This window comes from Pan troglodytes, chromosome 1, assembly GCF_028858775.2.
Source record: "Pan troglodytes isolate AG18354 chromosome 1, NHGRI_mPanTro3-v2.0_pri, whole genome shotgun sequence".
Classification (NCBI taxonomy): domain Eukaryota; kingdom Metazoa; phylum Chordata; class Mammalia; order Primates; family Hominidae; genus Pan; species Pan troglodytes.
This window is the reverse complement of record NC_072398.2, coordinates 88,910,300-88,928,163: the sequence shown is the minus strand read 5'-3', so window position 1 is coordinate 88,928,163 and position 17,864 is coordinate 88,910,300. Positions and strand designations below refer to the sequence as shown.

The following is a 17,864-nucleotide window of genomic DNA, read 5'->3' as shown; positions in this document are numbered from 1 at the left end:
ATGATAGTTGCATGTTAATAAAATTTTATTTGCAAAAACAGGTAATGAACCAGATTTGACCTGTGGGCTGTAGTTTGCTGATCCCTGTGCTAGATTAGCAGCTATATACCTATACAAGAGGCTGTTACTTTGTCTAGTAAAGAAAGCATATCCAACACAGCACTGCAATTGGGACTACTACTTGCTTAAGTTTGTAGTATTCCATTGTTATTCACCATAGGCCATCTTGTTTTTGCACAGGTCAAACAGCTGAAACTGAATGTGACTATAATGGAGACAACACCTCTACAACCTTTAAGTCTTTAAGGGTTGAACTAATCTCTGCCATTTTCCCCAGAATACAGTATATTTACTATCTTGGCAGAGGTGGGGGTGCAGTTTCAGGAGTGTGGCCTTTCTGCCAAAACTGCTAAACATATTCATTCTGATTATACATTTGGAAATGGGGGAAATGATCATAATGTGGGTTTTTGGACCCACTGTGAGAGCAGGGTTGGGGGTGTTGAGAGGGGAAGACACTGTGGTGGTACTTCAGGTTCCTGGGTATCAATGCCAACTCAGACCCTGTAACCCTGTTTCCCAAGTCAAAAACTTCTGCATATTCTTTTCCCAGTGTTTGGTTGTGATATTGTAAAATATGTATTTGGTCTTTAACCCCTTTTCCTGGAATATAACTTCTAAAATCCTTAAAATCTTCAAAGTGATGTCTTATTGTATTCCAATGAGTTGACTGATGGTTGGCATCCCCTAGGTAGCTTCAGGTTCGGGGTCAGTCAACAAAAAGACCAAAGCAGTATTAGAGGGTTGGAACTTTCAACCCCACCCCCAAACCTCTAGGGAGGACAGAGGGGCTGAATTTTAAATTAATCACCAATGGCCAATGGTTCAGCCAATCATGCCTATATATAAAGCCTCCATAAAAACCCAAAAAGACAAGATCTAGACAGCTTCCAAGATGTCAAACACATGAGGGTTTATAGAATGAGGGGTCCCCAACACCTGGGCCACGAACCAGTACCAGTCCATGGCTTGTTAGGAACTGGGCCTCTCAGCAGGAGGTGAGTGGCAGGTGGGCCAGCAATACCGCCTAAGCTCCACCTCCTGTCAGATCAGCAGTGGCACTAGATTCTCAGAGGAGTGCAAACCCTATTGTGAACTGCACATGCGAGGGATCTAGGTTGTGTGCCCCTTATGAGAATCTAGCTAATGCCTGATGATCTGAGGTAGAACAGTTTCATCCCAAAACCATCCCCCCACCCCCCTCTGTGGAAAACTTGTCTTCTATGAAACTGGTCCCTGGTGCCAAGAATGTTGGGGACCACTGTCCTAAATGGTGGCATGCCCAGAGAAGGAATGGAAGCTCTGCAACCTTGCCTTATACATCTTTTCATCTTTTTTTTTTTGAGAGATGGAGTCTTGCTCTGTCTGTTGCCCAGGCTGGAGTACAGTGGCACAGTCTCAGCTCACTGCAACCTCCGCCTCCCCAGTTCAAGCAATTCTCCTTCCTCAGCTTCCCAAGTAGCTGGGACTACAAGCATGCACCACCACACCCAGCTAATTTTTGTATTTTTTAAATAGAGACGGGGTTTCACTATGTTCGCCAGGCTGGTCTCGAACTCCTGACCTTAGGTGATCCACCCACCTCGGCCTCCCAAAGTGTTGGGATTACAAGCGTGAGCCACTAGGTCCAGCCATGTTTTCATCTATATTCATTGTAATATCCTTTAAATAAACTGAAATATGTAAGTAAGTGTTTCCCCAAGTTTTGTGGGCCACTCTAACAAATTAACCAAACCCAAGGAGCGGGCTGTAGACACCCTGATTTATAGCACAGGCAAAATAACCCAGGAATTGCAATTGACATCGGAAGTTGGGGGAGACAGTCTCAGTGATTGATTGGTCAACCTGTGGGATCTGACACTGTCTCCAGGTAGACAGTGTCAGAATTAAAGTAAACTAGAGGATATCCAGCTGTTATCCACTGCAGAATTGTTTGCTTGTTGAGGGGAGGGAATTCCACACGTGATTACAGAAGAGTTCTGTGTCGCTCATTGTGGTGTGAGAACAGAGGATGAACAGTGCTTTTCCACTCAATGATTAACTGATAAATGGCTCTTTCCATTGATAGTTTGAGTCTAAGAACTATCTCAGGCTTAAAAACTGGACAAGAAATGGGGACTTTTCTTTGAAGTTTCTGACTTCAGCCTTCTGTTCAACCATTCTTGATTTCCCTTATATATAAGAAGACAATACTCTTCTTGGTTGCCCATCTATCCTCCTCCTAGGACCACTCACATTCCGTTAGCCATCTCCACTTTGACCTTGCTACCCTTAAGGAAATTTATTCACCTTGCTTCTGAGAGTTAAGTGTTGCCACCTGGCCTCTGCTATGTCAGGATCCTATCATTCCCCCACTGCTACTAGGAAAACAGTTTCTTTTACATCTTGTATCAGCTTCGATCTACAGAGACAGCCACTTCTAAATTTCTCAAAGATGCTGGTAACCCTTCATCAGTGCCTTTCCCATTGTCTTTATTAAAAAATAATTCCCAGGTCTTTCTGGGGTATATAGTCAGCTGGTGGGTTTACCAGTGTTATATAACATTCATTCTTGCATACCCATTTCCTCTAAGTCTTTTGGTCCTTTTTTGTATGGTCTGCCGTCTCCATGTCATTCAATATGGGCCAATGTTTTCTCCTAGCTCCCCAAAGCCATCTTAACATCATATTATAACTGCCTCATGGGGCTTTGACAAGACCTTCCAGAGTCACAGGAAAATGTCCCAATTATCAAAAAGTCTGTATTAATTCAATTCTTAATTCATGAAGCCACCCATACAATCACAAATTTATCTAACACATTTAATTTTGGAACAAAGGAGCAACTCCTTTAAAGTTTGAGAGTCGCATAAATATTTCATATACAGCTTAAACCTATGCTTTGTAATGATTATTTTTGAGCAGCAGAAAAGGAAGACTAGAGAAATGCTAGAGATGTCCTTACTAGTGACACATTCTTGCTGAAGAACAAGTTCTCTGGAAGTGAAACTCAAATAGGAGCGAACAAGAGGTACAGGTAGGTATCAGTTCTGCTAGGGTCTTCAGAGAGACTGAGGGCCCCAAAACAGTGCTACTCAAAGGTGACCTGCAGACTTGTGCTGGTCGGTGAACACCTTTTTTTTTTTTTTTTCCACCAGTCTGTGACATGGTGAATTAGAAATTGAGAGTGTTTAAAAACTTTTTAGCATTTCAATGTTGCTGTGATATCCAAGTACATGATCAATGGACTTAACCTACAGAACAGTCTGGCCAGTTTGGGTGCTGTCAAACTTGCCGGGTCGGCAGCACAGTGTGAACTCCATACCTGTCATGGGCAATAGGAATGCATATTGATAAGTGAAGGACTGGAAAACAAAAAACCTGGTCCTTTACCATACATAGTTTGAGAAAGACTGCCCTAGAGTACCATACCTCCACCACAAGTCCTGGAATAATTCCAAAAGTTTTTGGAACAAAGTGTGACCTGAGGTCAACTTGCTCACATTCAATCAAAATAAAAATAAAAATGAGTGCCTTGGGAACAAAGATAAAGTGGACTAGGGCATCTATTTAGATTCCTGGAGTAAGCCCTGGCTAGGCTAGCAGAAGTGAGAATCTGTAAAAGAAAACTGGTAGGACAGAAGGCACAAGGTTCATAGAGAAGGGCTCTTTTGTTCTTCCCTCCTCCTCTCTATCCTTGTCCAGTTTTTGGCTGGAGCTTTAAGGAGAAAATAGTGACACTCAAGCCCCATGACTATATCGCAAGTATACCTGTATTTTTTCCATCTCTGGCAGAATAGAGACGTTTTACATTCAGATCTGGGCTCTTCCATGCTCTGGTAAGGTATAGGAGTTGGAATTTCCCAAATAGCCTGAGACCTTAAGAACATTTCCTTCCTCACCAATACCATAAAACATGTAAGGTCTTCAAGGGGTGAAAAGTTTTAACCTCGGGGCAAGTGACATGTCAGAAGCTCAAAGCGACTCATAATGCATGTGAATTTGCTCTGGAGAGACTTATCTTCTGAGTGAACCAGGACAGCCAGCTGGGCTGACCAGAGTATCTATCAACATATGTCAGCCAAGGTCCGTAGACCCACTGGGAGCCACAGAAAAAAAGCCACGTCAGCTCAAAGAAAAATAATTTAGAAAACATAACAATATATTACTAACATTAATAACAATAATGTAAAAGGTTAAAATATAATACCACTTGAAGGGCTTTCTACATTGAAATACTCAAGGGAACATGAGGAAAGATGGCCATCCAGTCTCCTTTGCCAACTGAGGTGCAGACTGAGTTGTGGAAGGTGGGTGTTGATGGAACCCAGCATTACAATATTGTGTAGAACTAGTCTCCTAATATACCTCACTCTGCAACTTACGGAAGCTGAGGAAGATCAGAAAAAGACCACACTCCTCACTCAGAATATTTATTATATTCTGCCCCATGGGGCCTTGCAGGAAAAGGGACCCGAGCTATACCCCTACTCCTTTTCCAAGCTACTTTCCTGAACCAAGGGACAGGATTCTAAGAGAATCATGTATCTCAAATAAGCCAGAATGTATCTGGGGAAGAATAGCCATTAATTTCCTAGACCTGACACTGGGTTTATTTGTGTCTGCCAGGAAGACGGGGAGTCAGTGAGAATGGTAAATGGACTAGATGAGGGGAAATAGGATGGGCCCTTCTTTATCACAGCTTAAGCTCAAAAAGGTTGGGATAAACAGGTGTTTAAAAAAGAGAGGAGGTAAAAGGGAGGACGGGCAGGGGATAGAGGAAGGTCAGGGGCTGGGTTCACCCATATCACACAGCATTGTAGGAAGAAGCAGGGTAACCATTTGAGTTCTCAGCCTGGAACAGGGAGGTGAGGGCTCAGCACCTAGAGAGAGGAGAATCCTAAGGCCTCTCTTTCAACTCTATTGTGATTAGATGCAAAAGCCCTTTCCCTTTAGAGAATTCAGAATGGTCTGTCTGAAGGCAAGAGAGCATAGTGACAGACCTGTAGCCCCAGCCCAGGCTGTTTCTCCCCATTCTCAAAGGCTCTGCCAGGAGAACTATAGAAATACAGAGTCCCAGGACTCTGCCCCTCCTCCCCAGATCCAAGAGAGGGAGTAGAGACAAGGCACAAAGACCCTGGGCGTAAAGGTGAACATCAGTGTGGCCACATATAACATTATTTTGAGAAAGGAAAGAAAGTGCATGCCCCAAAAGGGATGCCTTCCTTCACCTTGCAGGTAGCTGGAACTTTGATAGTGGCAGAAACCACAATGGAGTAGGGTTCACAGAAATGGCCTGTGAAACAGACCCTATTCCTAGAGAGACAGAGGAAAAACCTCAGCTGGTATGGCACAATCTTGAATGGGATGACAGAGGGCAGCGGGCAGACTTCTCCCGCAGGTGACACTCCTGCCTCAGGTCCCAATGGTTCTGCTGACTCCAGATGTTCCCCATAGCTGGGACTCAGAGAGGAAAACGTGTTGTGTTTCACATGATCAGACACTGTTCGCCACTGGCACCTGGTGGGCCCGAAAGATTGAGGGCATCCAGGTCAAAGTTGAGGCCAGGAGGCTGGGGAAGAGATGAAGGGACTCAGATAGTTGCTCATTTTTTAGGACAGACATGAAGATCCATCCCCAGTAGCCACAATTTTCACCTTAGGTGGAATCCTGAGAGGTTAAAGAATTCTGGAAATTGGGGACTCAAATTAAAATCTGGAAAAAGAAGACATACTCACCATCTCTCCAGCCAGCTCTTTTGGAGGATGGCCTAAATCTTGTAGCTAGAAAATAAGGAAAATGGAACATGAAATAGAGAAAAGCCCAGAAAACAACAGAGGATCCAGAAGAGGAATCTAATGAATGATCTCTCTATTTCTTCTGAGAGAGATCACAAGAGAGGATCCCTCCTCCACCTAGGTCTAGCAGTATTGCATCCTTCCCAGATACTTCCTTCACTGAACACCTAAGTGGACAGCACCAGTGGGCAGAAGGCAAGAGGCCTTACCTGCTGCATAAGATCCAGCACCATCTCAAAACGAGCCTTTTGAGTGGTTTCACTGTCTGTGGGGGTCTCTGCTTCAAACTGCTCACATATTTTGCACATGACGCTGTGCTGCTCCTGATATTTTTCAAACTGCTCTGGAGGTAGAGATTCCCGATGACTCTGCAACCATTCTGGATACTAAGAAAAGAGAGAATGGGTGGAAAAGAATTAAGTGAACAATGGATATGGATGGGTAATCAGAACAATGTGATTAAAATGTGAAAGGGAAAGGGACGTAGAAAAACGAAAAGCTAAATAAGTAAGTTCATCATGAAAAGCAGCACTGACTCCAACCAGATCACCTGGCCATGTTAGCATTTATGGTCACCAGAGATTGGTAAGCTTCTGTAAAGGGCCAGACAGTGAATATTTTAGGCTTCAAGGGCCACATATGGTCTCTATTGTGTTTTTTTTTCTTTTTTTTTCAAGACAGAGTTTTACTCTGTCACCCAGGCTGGAGTGTGATGGTGTGATCACCACTCACTGCAGCCTCGATCTCCCCAGGCTCAAGCAATCCTCCCACCTGAGCCTCCCCAAGTAGCTGGGTCTACCAAGTGTGCACCACTGTGACTGGCTAATTTTTTTGTATTTTGTAGAGACAGGGTTTCATCATGTTGCTCAAGCTGGTCTTAAACTCCTGGGCTCAAGCAATCTGTCCACCGTGGCCTCCCAAAGTGCTGGGACTATAGGAGTGAGCCACTATGCTCGGCTATTGCACATTTTCTTTGTAGTTTTTTTCAAATGACCTTAAAAATGTAAAAACCATTATTTGCTAGAGAGTTGGATTTGTCCCACCCAGGTCTTGGCCTGCTGACTCGTGGTCTGTACTATTCATTACACACTTACCCACATTTCCCCATGTCACTGAAAAGCTTCTATTCCTGTATTTTATCTCTCCAGTAAAACTATACACTCTTTAGCCAGGTGTGGTGGCTCACACTTGTAATCCCAGCATTTTGGGAGGCTGAGGTGGGAGGATCACTTGAGCTCAGGAGTTTGAGACCAGCCTGAGCAATATAGTGAGAGCTCAACTCTACAAAAAATTTTTAAAACATTGGCCAAGCATGGTGGCACACACCTGTAGTCCCAGCCACTCAGGAGGCTGAGATGGGAGAATCACTTGAGCCTGGGATGGGGAGGCTGTGGTGAGCCAAGATCGTGCCACTGTGCTCCAACTGGAGCGAGACCCTGTCTCAAAACAAAATGATACAACCACACATATAAGCTCTTTTATGGCAGGGACCATCATTTAAACTACGCTTACACTGTTCACATCACAAAGCCAGTAAGTAAATCCTCAGTTAATTCTTTTTCTTTTTCAGATGGAGTCTTGCTCTGTCGCTCAGGCCGGAGTACAGTGGCACAATCTCAGCTCACTGCAACCTCTGCCTCCCAGGTTCAAGTGATTCTCCTGCCGCCTCCTGAGTAGTTGCGATCACAGGCGTGAGCCACTACGCCAGGATAATTTTTGTATTTTTACTAGAGACGGGGTTTCGCCATGTTGGCCAGGCTGGTCTCGAACTCCTGACCTCAGGTGATCCACCCGCCTCGGCCTCCCAAAGTGCTGGGATTACAGGCATGAGCCACCATGCCCAGCCAAATTCTTGCTGGAGAAATGAAGTCAGAAATGCAAGATTGATCAGATAACAATCCCAGAGTCTTGAACCAGTTTATAGAAAACTAGAACTGAAGGATTTCCTCTTAGACCCCAAACGTTATACCTCTTATACCCCAACATACCGTGTGACAGCTTTATTCTCTCAGAGACACAACTCTCCCCACCCCCCAACTCTCCCTGCCTCAAATAAATAAAGAAGGAAAAAAAGCACACTCAAGTTACTCTTTCTGCAGGCTCTGAGTAGACAAAATAGCCCACATCAGTTGATGTGATGGAGAATGAAGAGAAAAAGCAGAAATGGAAGTTCACAAACCTTTTCTGTGATCTCCTTCAGTGATGGGTACAGCACATCCTTGGAGAGTAGGTTCTGCATAATACTCTGCATGATGGGGAGGATGTTCCCTTCCCCATCCCCTTCGTCCATGCCTAGCCCTTCCATGGCCTTGGTCAGCTCTTCTTCCGACATGCTGGAGTTCTAGATAGGACAAGTAAGAGGTGAGCAGGTATACTACCTTCTTGGGATGCTCACCACTCTCTCAGGTGACAAAGATAAACTATCTAAACTTGCCTGTAACAAACAATAAGACAGCAACAGACTTGGGATGATACTCAAAGCATCTGTCTTTTGAGACTCTGCTGGAGAAATGTCTGGGAGTGGACCCCTTGTGGGCCCCTACTACTTTCTCCTCACCTGAAGGTCAGTGGCATTTTTGGCTAATCCACTTAGTGTTTCCTTTAGGCAAGAAGTGAATTCTTGTTGGGAGGTCATATCACTGCCTAGGAGAGATTAAAAAAGCCAGCGTCATTTAGGAGTTTGTTTCCTTGCCTAGACTGAACTGGTTACCAGCTTGGATATGAAGCATTTACTAGTGAATCATTATCACTCCCAATCTTGGAAAACCCTATGGTTATCTTCATAGTCTTTTCATAAATCTATTTAGTACACGGACTCTGCATCAGTTTATTCTCCATGATGATACCCACAATAACACTGTGACCTTTCAAATGGTCAGTTTTGAATAATGTTTTCTATTACTTTCCAACCTATCTCACCCCTTTTCATTAACAGGGATTCCCATCCTTTCTCTCACTGCCTTTACCCGTTCCTTGGCTGTGACATCATGATTGCTATCAACTTCACTAAGAATTCTGGTGTTTTCAGGCAACAAAGACTTAAGAGTCTGTTCAGATATTTCCGTGTATCTGGGGTCCCCTCACCCACTCTCCCTGCAGCCTCGGAGAGCTTTTGGAACTGCTCCACCAGGTGGGGCTCTTCCTCAGCCAACTCCTTCATTGCCTTCTCGAACTCCGCAGTGGCTTGGGAAGCCAGTTCACTGTCGAATAGTTCCTGGAAAAACTTCTCTTGGGAAGCGAAGAGGGCATCCTGCGGGGGAAGGATGGCTGAAATACATCTCTTACATAGGACTACACTGCACCTGGCCTCTGATAGAAGCCACAGGCAGTGGCTATGGGAAATGCACCTCCCTCCTACCCAATTCCACTGGACATTCTAACTACTGCTCCTAATGAGGATAGCAAAAAAGGTATCTAGTCATTGAAGGAGGGTATGGGATGGCATACCAATCCAACCATTTAAACCTACTATTTTTTCAAGGAACTCTGAGATTCCCCCACTCAACCTCAAGTCCTTATTTCACAAGGACTGAGGCTGGCAAGAGCACTCACCAATGTGAGGCCAAGGTACCCTCCCCCATTCCCCTCTGGCCCATAGGGGCCTGCCCGACCTCTGCTCAGGGCTGCATGCCCATCCCCTCCCCATCCCTTAAGGGGGTGGAATTTATACTTTGGCAGTGTCTCCTGGCGATCTCTTCTGGGGCCCCGAAGCATCAGGGGCCGTGGTGGTAGAAGGGGGTGCTGGGGAGGGTTTGGCTTTATCGAAATCATCAAGAGCACCTTCAGAGACAAGAGACATGGTGTGTGTGTTGGCGACAGATGAGAATGCAAGCAAGGCTGGGTGGTTTCTGGGCAAAGCATTAGGAATATGATTTTTCAAACTGCCAACTTTCCTCAATTTTCCTCCTTGAGTCCCCCACCTCCCCAGACCACCCTCAATGAGCCTCCTACTTCCTTCTGGATTACCTAATTTATTGTGAGCAAAGGCAAAGAAATCCCTTAAGGTGGAACAAATGTCCATCTCAGAGCTGGGAGGAGAGGATTAAAAAGTTCTGCAGAGACATCTCCATCTATAGTGTCTCCCTTGCCACACCCTAACGATTCCCTAGAAATCCCATACAAATACCCAACAGGAGTAGAGAACACAGATGTCCTTATCCCTCTGAACTCACTCTGGAGCTCTAAAAGGAATAACTTGGTGAGAAAGCACAGGACATCCCACCCAGCTTCCTGTTGGTACTGGTACCAGCACAGACTGAGGGACTACATACCAGACTCCATGGTAAGGCATTAAACTATCTTCTCTTATTCTCCAGTTTAGTGCTCCCCCACAACCTTCTAGAGCTCCCTTTGGCCTGATCTCTGCAGATAACCGTACACTAATTTACACAGTCACTTGGCACTCCTCAGGGTTTCTGTTCATTTTTCTGCCTGCCCACATCTCCGTGATTGAGCAAGCGATTACAAATTCACCTCTGCCCTGAAAAGCCTGTGTCCTCACCACCATTCTGCTCGCCAGGCCTAGGGACAGAGCACTGGCCCTACTCTGGGCAAGAAGTCAACAGGGGAGGGGAGAGTAATGCTAAGAAAACATCCCCCGTCTTTCAAGAGGGTGAACTGCTTTCCCCTGAAATCGCCACATCCTCAGTTTCTCAAAATAAGGGAAAGGAGTCCGCTTGAGCTACTGACAAGATGAAATAACTGTTAAGGGGCCTAACGAGAGAAAGAGAAAAGGACTAGGAGGAGAAAAGTGTCTTTCGTGTAAAGGAAGACAGGACGAGGCACACGAGGACCGGCCACGAGCTTGCTAGGAGTTAATGTAAGCAATCAGTGAGTGCGTGGTTCGCTACCCAGCAAGAACCAAATGCTGCTGCTGCTGCTACTGCTGCTGAAGTCGGACTTTAAGAACTTAGTAACCTAAAGAGGAGTTTGAAGAGGTATCATGAAACGCCGTCCTGCGGAAACATCCACCATCCGGACCACTGAGGGACCCCAGGTGAGCTCCCCAGCTCCAGTCGCCGGGGTGGGGCAGGATGACCCAGAGATTTTTGGGGGGCTCGGGGGTCAGACTCTCCGCCCCCATTTAACCTTTGGAGAGCCTCTCCTGCCCCGTCCCTAATATCTCAGGTTCACTTAACCCCCAGAATGGGTCCTCACACCTGCCCTCTTCGGGCCTTTCCCACTTTGGACTCTTACTTTCCAGAAGCTCCTCCAATTCCCTGTCCGCTTCGGCCCCGACACTACAGCCTTCCTCAGCGGCGGCCATCTTGCTACCTCCGACTTGCCGTAGGAGGCGGGACCTCTTCGGTGCCGCCACGCCCTCCACCCCTTCGCTCCCGCCCTCTTCTGCCTCGGGTAACCAATGGTATTGTTGACCAGTGCGGAACCGCCATTTTTAAAGGGCCAGGAAGCTTTGAGTGTTTGTGTTTTGGGTATTTTTCCCTTTTCTCCTGTGAAACAGAGAATTAGGGATAAGATAGGGTTATTTTCTGTCTGGTTTTAGAGGCCCGGACTCCTTTCTTTCAACTTCCCAAATTACCTGGCGAAGCTCTTTCATTATTTTTTCCTGAGCTGTGAGTAGGCCAGATTGAGACAAACTGCCTACAAATAACCAGAATCTAAACATATATAATTGAGATGACAATTATGGCACATAACATACTACTTTCTCTCATTTCATTTTTTTTTTTTAATTTTTTTTTGAGAAGGAGTCTTGCTCTGTCGCCTACGCTGGAATGCAGTGGCGCCATCTCGGCTCACTGCAGCCTTGGCCTCCCGGGTTCAAGCGATTCTTCCTGCCTCAGCCTCCCGTGTAGCTAGGATTACAGGCGCGCGACACCACGTCCGACTAATTTTTGTAGAGACGGGGTTTTAACATGTTGGCCGGGCTGGTTGGCCAGGCTGGTCTCGAACTCCGGACCTCAGGTGATCCGCCCACCTCGGCCTCCCGAAGTGCTGGGATTACAGGCGTGAGCCACTGCGCCCGGCTTCACTTCATTGTTTCACTCAAATATTATCTTTTCTGAAACGCTTTCCTTGGCCATTCCCGTTCCTTTTCTTCCTAACACTGAACAGTATCTGACATACTATCTACCGTACTTGTTTATTCTCCGCTCCCCACCCTGCAGAATTTAAACACCATGAAGGCAAAGATTTTCGTCTGTTGTCTTCACTGCTGTAAAGCCCAACTCCCAGGCTAGGGTTTAAAACTTAGTAGGCATTCATTGGCCACTCTTTGCTCTCGCAGTCCCTAATCAGGCACATCTGTCTGCCCAATCTAGTGGCATCTCTCATTTCCTATTATCTATTAGAACTGTTTGATTAAAGGACACAGGGCCGGCCAGGAACTTAGAACTCAATGTTATTAAGAGAGCCTCTGGGACCTTGGACTGAGCAGGGCAATTCGAATGCAGTAGTAATAGACTTACTTTCCCTGAACCATCTCCTTTTCTCCACACAGAACCCAACCTCCAACTGAGTGAACACGGGGAATGCTCAGATAGAGGTAACTCTAGACGTCCCTTTCCTCCTTTGGAATTGTTCTATTCAGATGTCAGAATGTAGCAACTGTTTCACATACAAATCTGTTTTCGCACTTAGCACCTATTATTAAGGTCTTGTTCTGGGCACAGTGAGGACAGAGAGATAAATCAGGACCACCCCCTGCTGTAAGGTAGCTAAGTGGGGGTGAGCCGGAGGTATGATGAGATATACACACAGTAAGTATGATACAAGGTAAGAATTTTAAATGAAAAAAAATCCTGTGTTAATTCACCTCATCACTTTCATTCTTAGCTTCCTAAACACACATTTGAGTACTGCATCAAGCACCAGATCAAGCACTTACTATGTCCTTCACAGATAGGGCACAGACTTGTAAAATCATATCTGCAAAACCTGTTTTCTTCCAACCACAAGTAGTGTGTTTTGGGATCAAAATATTATGAACTGTGAGTTAGAAAGCCTAAATTCCAGCCCCAATTCTGCCACTAATCACTTTTGAAGTCCTTTACAATTCTAAACTTCTGTAATCAAATCCTTTCCTGATAAACCTGTTTCCCCAACACCTGCAACATAATTTATTCCAGACTTTCTCATTCAAACTGCTTACACGTGTATCTCCAATATGGCTATAGTTGTAACAAGCACGTTAAAAAAAGAAAACTTGTCTATCAACAGGCATCTCTATTAGTTTTATTTTTTGAGACAGAGTTTCACTGTCGCCCAGGCTGGAGTGCAGTGGTGCAATTTTGGCTCACTGCAGCCTCCACCTCCCGGGTTCAAGTGATTCTCCTGTCTCAGCCACCTGAGTAGCTGGGTCTGCAGGCTCGCGCCACCATGCCCAACTAATTTTTGTATTTTTAGTAGAGACAGTGTTTCACCATATTGGCCAGGCTGGTCTTTAACTCCTGACCTCAAGTGATATGCCCACCTTGGCCTCCCAAAGTACTGGGATTATAGATGTGAGCCACTACACCTGGTCAATTGGCTTTAAACTAATGTAATATAAGCATGTTAATTAAAAGATAATAGATGATAATTAAAATGGAGTCAAAAACAAGCATGATTCTTTCTTTGCATTATTTCTTAAACTTCTTTCTGCTTTTCTCTTTTTACTACTAATATTCCTAACATCTCATCTCAGTATTTACTGACCTACTGACTGCTCCTTCTGCCCTTCTAATGTATAGCGAATACTGTTGAATAACAGTATTTTATAGCGCTTTCACATCACTCTGTTCCTTAAGGATTTAATGGTTCTCCACAGTTTATCAAACAAATTCTTATTCTTGCCTGGGAATCACAATTATTTCACATCTTGTTTCCCCAATTATGTAAGATTCAAGAGGCAGGAATTGTAAAGTTTTTCCATATCCCTCAGTAATAATGTTTTTGTGTGCAAAATTAATTTTGTAATTTAATTTGCAAATTATAAATTTAAAAAATTTGCCAAAATTTACCACCAACTTGTCTATGTTTATAGGGATAATGTTTGTAACTTGGGAAAGTGTCATCAAAGTAGTATGTACTTTTTTTTTTTTTTTTTTTTTGAGACAGAGTCTTGCTCTGTCGCCCAGGCTGGAGTTCAGTGGCATGATCTCGGCTCACTGCAACCTCCGCCTCCCAGGTTCATGCCATTCTCCTACCTCAGCCTCCTGAGTAGCTGGTACTACAGGTCCCCGCCACCACGCCTGGCTAATTTTTTGTATTTTTAGTAGAGACAGGGTTTCACCATGTTAGCCAGGATGGTCTCGATCTCCTGACCTCGTGTTCCGCCTGCCTTGGCCTCCCCAAGTGCTGGGATTACAGGCGTGAGCCACCACGCCCGGCTTTTTTTTTTTTTTTTTAAGACAAAGTCTTGCTCTTGTCCCCCAGGCTGGAGTGCAATGGTGTTATCTCAGTTCACTGCAACCTCCGCCTCCCGGGTTCAAGCAATTCTCCTGCCTCAGCCTCCTGAGTAGCTGGGATTACAGGTGCCTGCCACCCTACCCAGCTAATTTTTGTATTTTTCGTAGAAACAGGGTTTCACCGTGTTGGCCAGGCTGTTCTCGAACTCCTGACCTCAGGTGATCTGCCTGCCTTGGCCTCCCAAAGTGGTGGGATTACAGGCGTGAGCCACCACTCCCGGCTAATATGTACATTTTTTTTTTTTGAGACGAAGTCTCGCTCTTGTACCCCAGGGTGGAGTGCAATGGCGCAATCTCATTAGTAGTATGTACACTGTTGAGAAGGCAGCCTTAGTTTAGGGATGCTGTTTAAAAAAGCAACTCTTAAGATAAAGCTAAAAAATACAACGTATAGTATGAAGAGAAGTAAAAAACAAAGTGAAGCTCCCTAATATATTGATACGAGAAAATACCAAAAATGCTAAATGAAAAAACAAAGGTACAAAATTGTTAAATAGTGTGGTTTCATTTGTGTATAAAAGGAGATAGAGAATGGCATAGTGATATCAGCATGTGCATGTATATGTGTGTGTATGTGTATATATATATATATATATATAAAATTTCTGGAAGGATGTAAGAAAGCTGGTAACAGTGGTTACCTGTTTAGGGGAAGGTGATAGGAACTGGGTGGCTGATGAAAGGGTGGAAAGATTTGTCACAGAATAGCTTTTTATATTTACTGATTTTTCAACTATATGCATTTATTATTTATTGAAAACATGAATTTAACACGCAAAAAAGTACTTATTTTAATCAAAGGCACAGTAACGTCACTCTACCCAATTATTCTTAGCATATGACAAGCAAAATATTGTATTGTTAATGTAATCATTGTATCATTGTGATATATATAAAGTACTATTCTTTTATCTGTATATTACATGTAAAATATCTAGAACAGTGACAGTCACATGGCAGGTGCTCAATAAATATTGCTATAATTAGCAAAAGATAAAAGGCTGCAATCAAAAACAGAATAAGGGAGCTACTTGCTTTCTATCATTTTCACAGCAGTTTAGGTCCTCATATATATCCTATGAAAAATATGTGCTTCTTTTTTTCTTTCTTTTTTTTGAGATGGAGTCTCACTCTGTCGCCCAGGCTGGAGTGCGGTGGCGCGATCTCAGCTTACTGCAACCTCCGCCTCCCAGGTTCAAGAAATCCTCTGCCTCAGCCTCCAGAGTAGCTGGGATTACAGGCACCCACCACCATGCCTGGCTAGCTTTTTTTTTTTCCCAATAGTGGATGTTTATTTTGTAATTAAAAATGATTACTGGAAGGAAGATATGTACTTTGGTGGGGTGCCTGCATGGGTGAACAAGAACATGAGAGTGTCCAAGAAATAAATGGCCAAGTCAAGAAGCTCTCATAGAGATTTATTTAGTGTGAGAAATATGAGAACAATAGTTGTAAAGAACAAATCAATAACCCGCAGTGTGCATTTTGGAAAACCAAATAACTTCTTCAAATTTCTGAGTACACAGAGGGTACCTGCCTTGAAATTTAAATGTCTAAGGAAAATGGGAGATGATTAAGAGTTGGTGTGGCCTAGTCACACCAAAATGTATTTATTACATCCTGCTCCTTTCTAGTTGACAGGAAAGAAAGCTGCTGTGGGGAGAGGAGGGATAAATACTGAAGGGATTTACTAAACAAATGTCCATCACAGAGTTTTCCTTTTTTTTTTTTGAGACAGAGTCTTGCTCTGTCACCCAGGCTGGAATGAAGTGGTATGATCTCAGTTGACTGCAACCTCCACCTCCTAGGTTCAAGCGATTCTCATGCCTCAGCCTCCTGAGCAGCTGGGACTATAGGCGCATGCTACCATGTCAGGCTAATTTTTGTATTTTTATTAGAGACGGGGTGTTGCCATGTTGGCCAGGCAGGTCTCGAACTCCTGGCCTCAGATGATCTGCCCACCGCAGCCTCCCAAAGTGCTGGGATTACAGGTATGAGCCACTCCACCCAGCCCAGAGTTTTCATTTGTTCCTTAAAATAATTAAGCTGGAAAGGCAAGGACAATTATGAGCACAACTATAGTCAAGTTGAGAAGACCTCAAAAAAGTCAAGTTTAGACCTTCAGATTTTCCATAGAAGAGAAAAAGATACTAGGTTTTAGGGTACAGAGAGCCAGATCCGAAGAGTAGCTGCAGGGGGAAGGTGCTGTTAGAAGGAGGATATAGACACATTCTCTGGGGGGAACATATGGTGACTGACCCATGCACACAAAGGGGGCCTTAGCGAAACTGCAGAGGACTGATCCTTAAACCAATCACATCTTTGCCAATCTCTGTCACCTGTGGAAAAACGAACAAAGGAACAAGTTAGAGATTTGTAAGGTTGAGAACCCTAGAAAATGTATTCCCTATACCCCTCAATGGGCACAGTAGACAGGTATTGGGGTGTTCATCACTGACTGGCCAAGAGCAGTGGGGAGATGCTCTAGCTTTCTCCAGTGTCACTGCCTCAGGGAGCAGGAGACAAGCACAAGAAGAAAAAAAGGACCACCATGTTTCTTTCTTTTTCCCCTTCGCTCAATATCCTAGATATATTTATTGAGGACAGTACTTACTGTGGTGACCCTGCAGATTTGACCTTTGAACTCAGGGGAATAGCAGGCCCCACTGAGTGGACACTTTTCTACTGGCTTTCCACGGTAGATGGGCCGATATGATGCAGCACAAATGTCAAAGGGGTTGTGCATGTCATAATTGAGCTGGTAGGCATCTGTGGGATTCTTCTCACAGGCAGACAGGATTTTTCGGGTCTAGGGGAAGGAAGGAGTATTTAGGAGGACAGAAGGCTGCAGACAACACCTCAAAGGATCCCAACACCATGGTTTGGTAGTTCCGTTGATGTGAGACACAACTGTACTGCGTGAAAAGAGGTCCCAACCTCTGTACTGGATGTATGTGAAGGGTTAACAATCACCATTCCTATTGTATCAAACTTTCCCCTTCTCAATACAAAAGTGGCTCCATAATCTAGACCCACATTCCTCCACCAACTCTAGAGATTATCAGGGTCAGGTCCTAGAAAGGGTTAAAACAGACTTCCATCACCCAAAAAGAATGCATTTGGAGGACACAAGTAATGAGATGTGTATGTGAAGCTTTGTGGTGGTTGTGATGGGATATCTGGAGCTTAAGGACAGGACTGGGGTTACTTTCAGCTGCAGTGGAGCTATTCTAGGTTGCACGGCACTCTTAGACGAGTGCCATGTCTCAATAAACTATTAATTTTCCAGGAACAAAGGAAACACCAAGTCAGGAAGTAAACAGAGGGTAGCATTCTGTTGGCTTTTTGTTGAATGTTGTTATTTATTGCTTTGTTTCAGAGGCAAGGACCTTGGTCTGCTCCCTCCATGTAAGAGCTGATCTGGCTTCCCTATGGTCACTGAAGGAGTTCCATCTACCTGTTGGGCCACCTCAGGCTTGGGCCCGAGTTCTAGTAGGCGCCGAGCAAAGGTGGCAGCTGTCTTGAAGTTCTTGAGCTTGAAGAACAGATTGAGGGCTGTACGCAGCACCAGGATCATGTGCACAGGCTGCAGGTTTGAGTGGGTGAAATAGGCTGCCAT

At 44.6% G+C, this 17,864-nt stretch overlaps 2 protein-coding genes and 2 long non-coding RNA genes across 13 annotated transcripts in view; 2 read left to right on the top strand and 2 right to left on the bottom strand.

The window, feature by feature from the left end:
• The window catches only part of LOC107968973 (uncharacterized), a 14,468-nt gene extending 11,417 nt beyond the window's left edge, over positions 1–3,051 (top strand). The window contains exon 3 of the long non-coding RNA XR_010157583.1: positions 2,965–3,051. This is a non-coding gene — a long non-coding RNA (uncharacterized LOC107968973). The remainder of the gene's footprint in view (positions 1–2,964) is intronic.
• Positions 2,849–12,330, bottom strand: PEX19 (peroxisomal biogenesis factor 19). Of its 2 annotated transcripts, XM_001171920.8 has the most exons (9): positions 12,266–12,330; positions 11,034–11,287; positions 9,508–9,617; positions 8,922–9,087; positions 8,395–8,480; positions 8,017–8,178; positions 6,047–6,223; positions 5,778–5,822; positions 2,849–5,611 (listed from the first exon to the last, which is right to left on the bottom strand). In XM_001171920.8, the coding sequence occupies exons 2-9, from the start codon at positions 11,101–11,103 to the stop codon at positions 5,528–5,530; spliced, it is 900 nt and encodes a 299-aa protein (XP_001171920.1). In that variant the 5' UTR covers positions 11,104–11,287; positions 12,266–12,330; the 3' UTR covers positions 2,849–5,527. The 2 variants fall into 2 exon arrangements, with proteins under 2 accessions (XP_001171920.1, XP_003308595.1); XM_003308547.7 differs by lacking the exons at positions 9,508–9,617; positions 12,266–12,330 and having other exon boundaries at positions 11,034–11,136.
• LOC107968979 (uncharacterized) lies at positions 10,746–17,712 on the top strand. Its single transcript, XR_001710549.4, has 3 exons — positions 10,746–10,833; positions 12,298–12,342; positions 17,625–17,712. It is a non-coding gene; the product is annotated as an uncharacterized LOC107968979 (long non-coding RNA).
• COPA (COPI coat complex subunit alpha) overlaps positions 15,643–17,864 on the bottom strand; it is a 54,076-nt gene continuing 51,854 nt past the window's right edge. For all 9 annotated transcript variants that reach the window (XM_001171574.6, XM_001171563.6, XM_063812021.1 and 6 more), the window contains 3 exons: positions 17,703–17,864; positions 16,860–17,054; positions 15,643–16,584 (listed from right to left, as the gene is read on the bottom strand). In XM_001171574.6, coding sequence (XP_001171574.1) covers positions 16,525–16,584; positions 16,860–17,054; positions 17,703–17,864 — 417 coding nt within the window. In that variant the 3' untranslated portion in view covers positions 15,643–16,524. The remainder of the gene's footprint in view (positions 16,585–16,859; positions 17,055–17,702) is intronic.

Bases quoted from the DNA above. Each gene is read 5' to 3' on its own strand.
- PEX19 (XM_001171920.8), bottom strand. From the start codon at position 11,103: ATGGCCGCCGCTGAGGAAGGCTGTAGTGTCGGGGCCGAAGCGGACAGG. The intron at 6,224-8,016 runs GTTTGTGAACTT...CTCTTTTCTTAG, and splicing joins TGAAGGAGATCACAGAAAAG to TATCCAGAATGGTTGCAGAG. The intron at 5,823-6,046 runs GTAAGGCCTCTT...CTTATTTTCTAG, and splicing joins TGCTGGATCTTATGCAGCAG to CTACAAGATTTAGGCCATCC.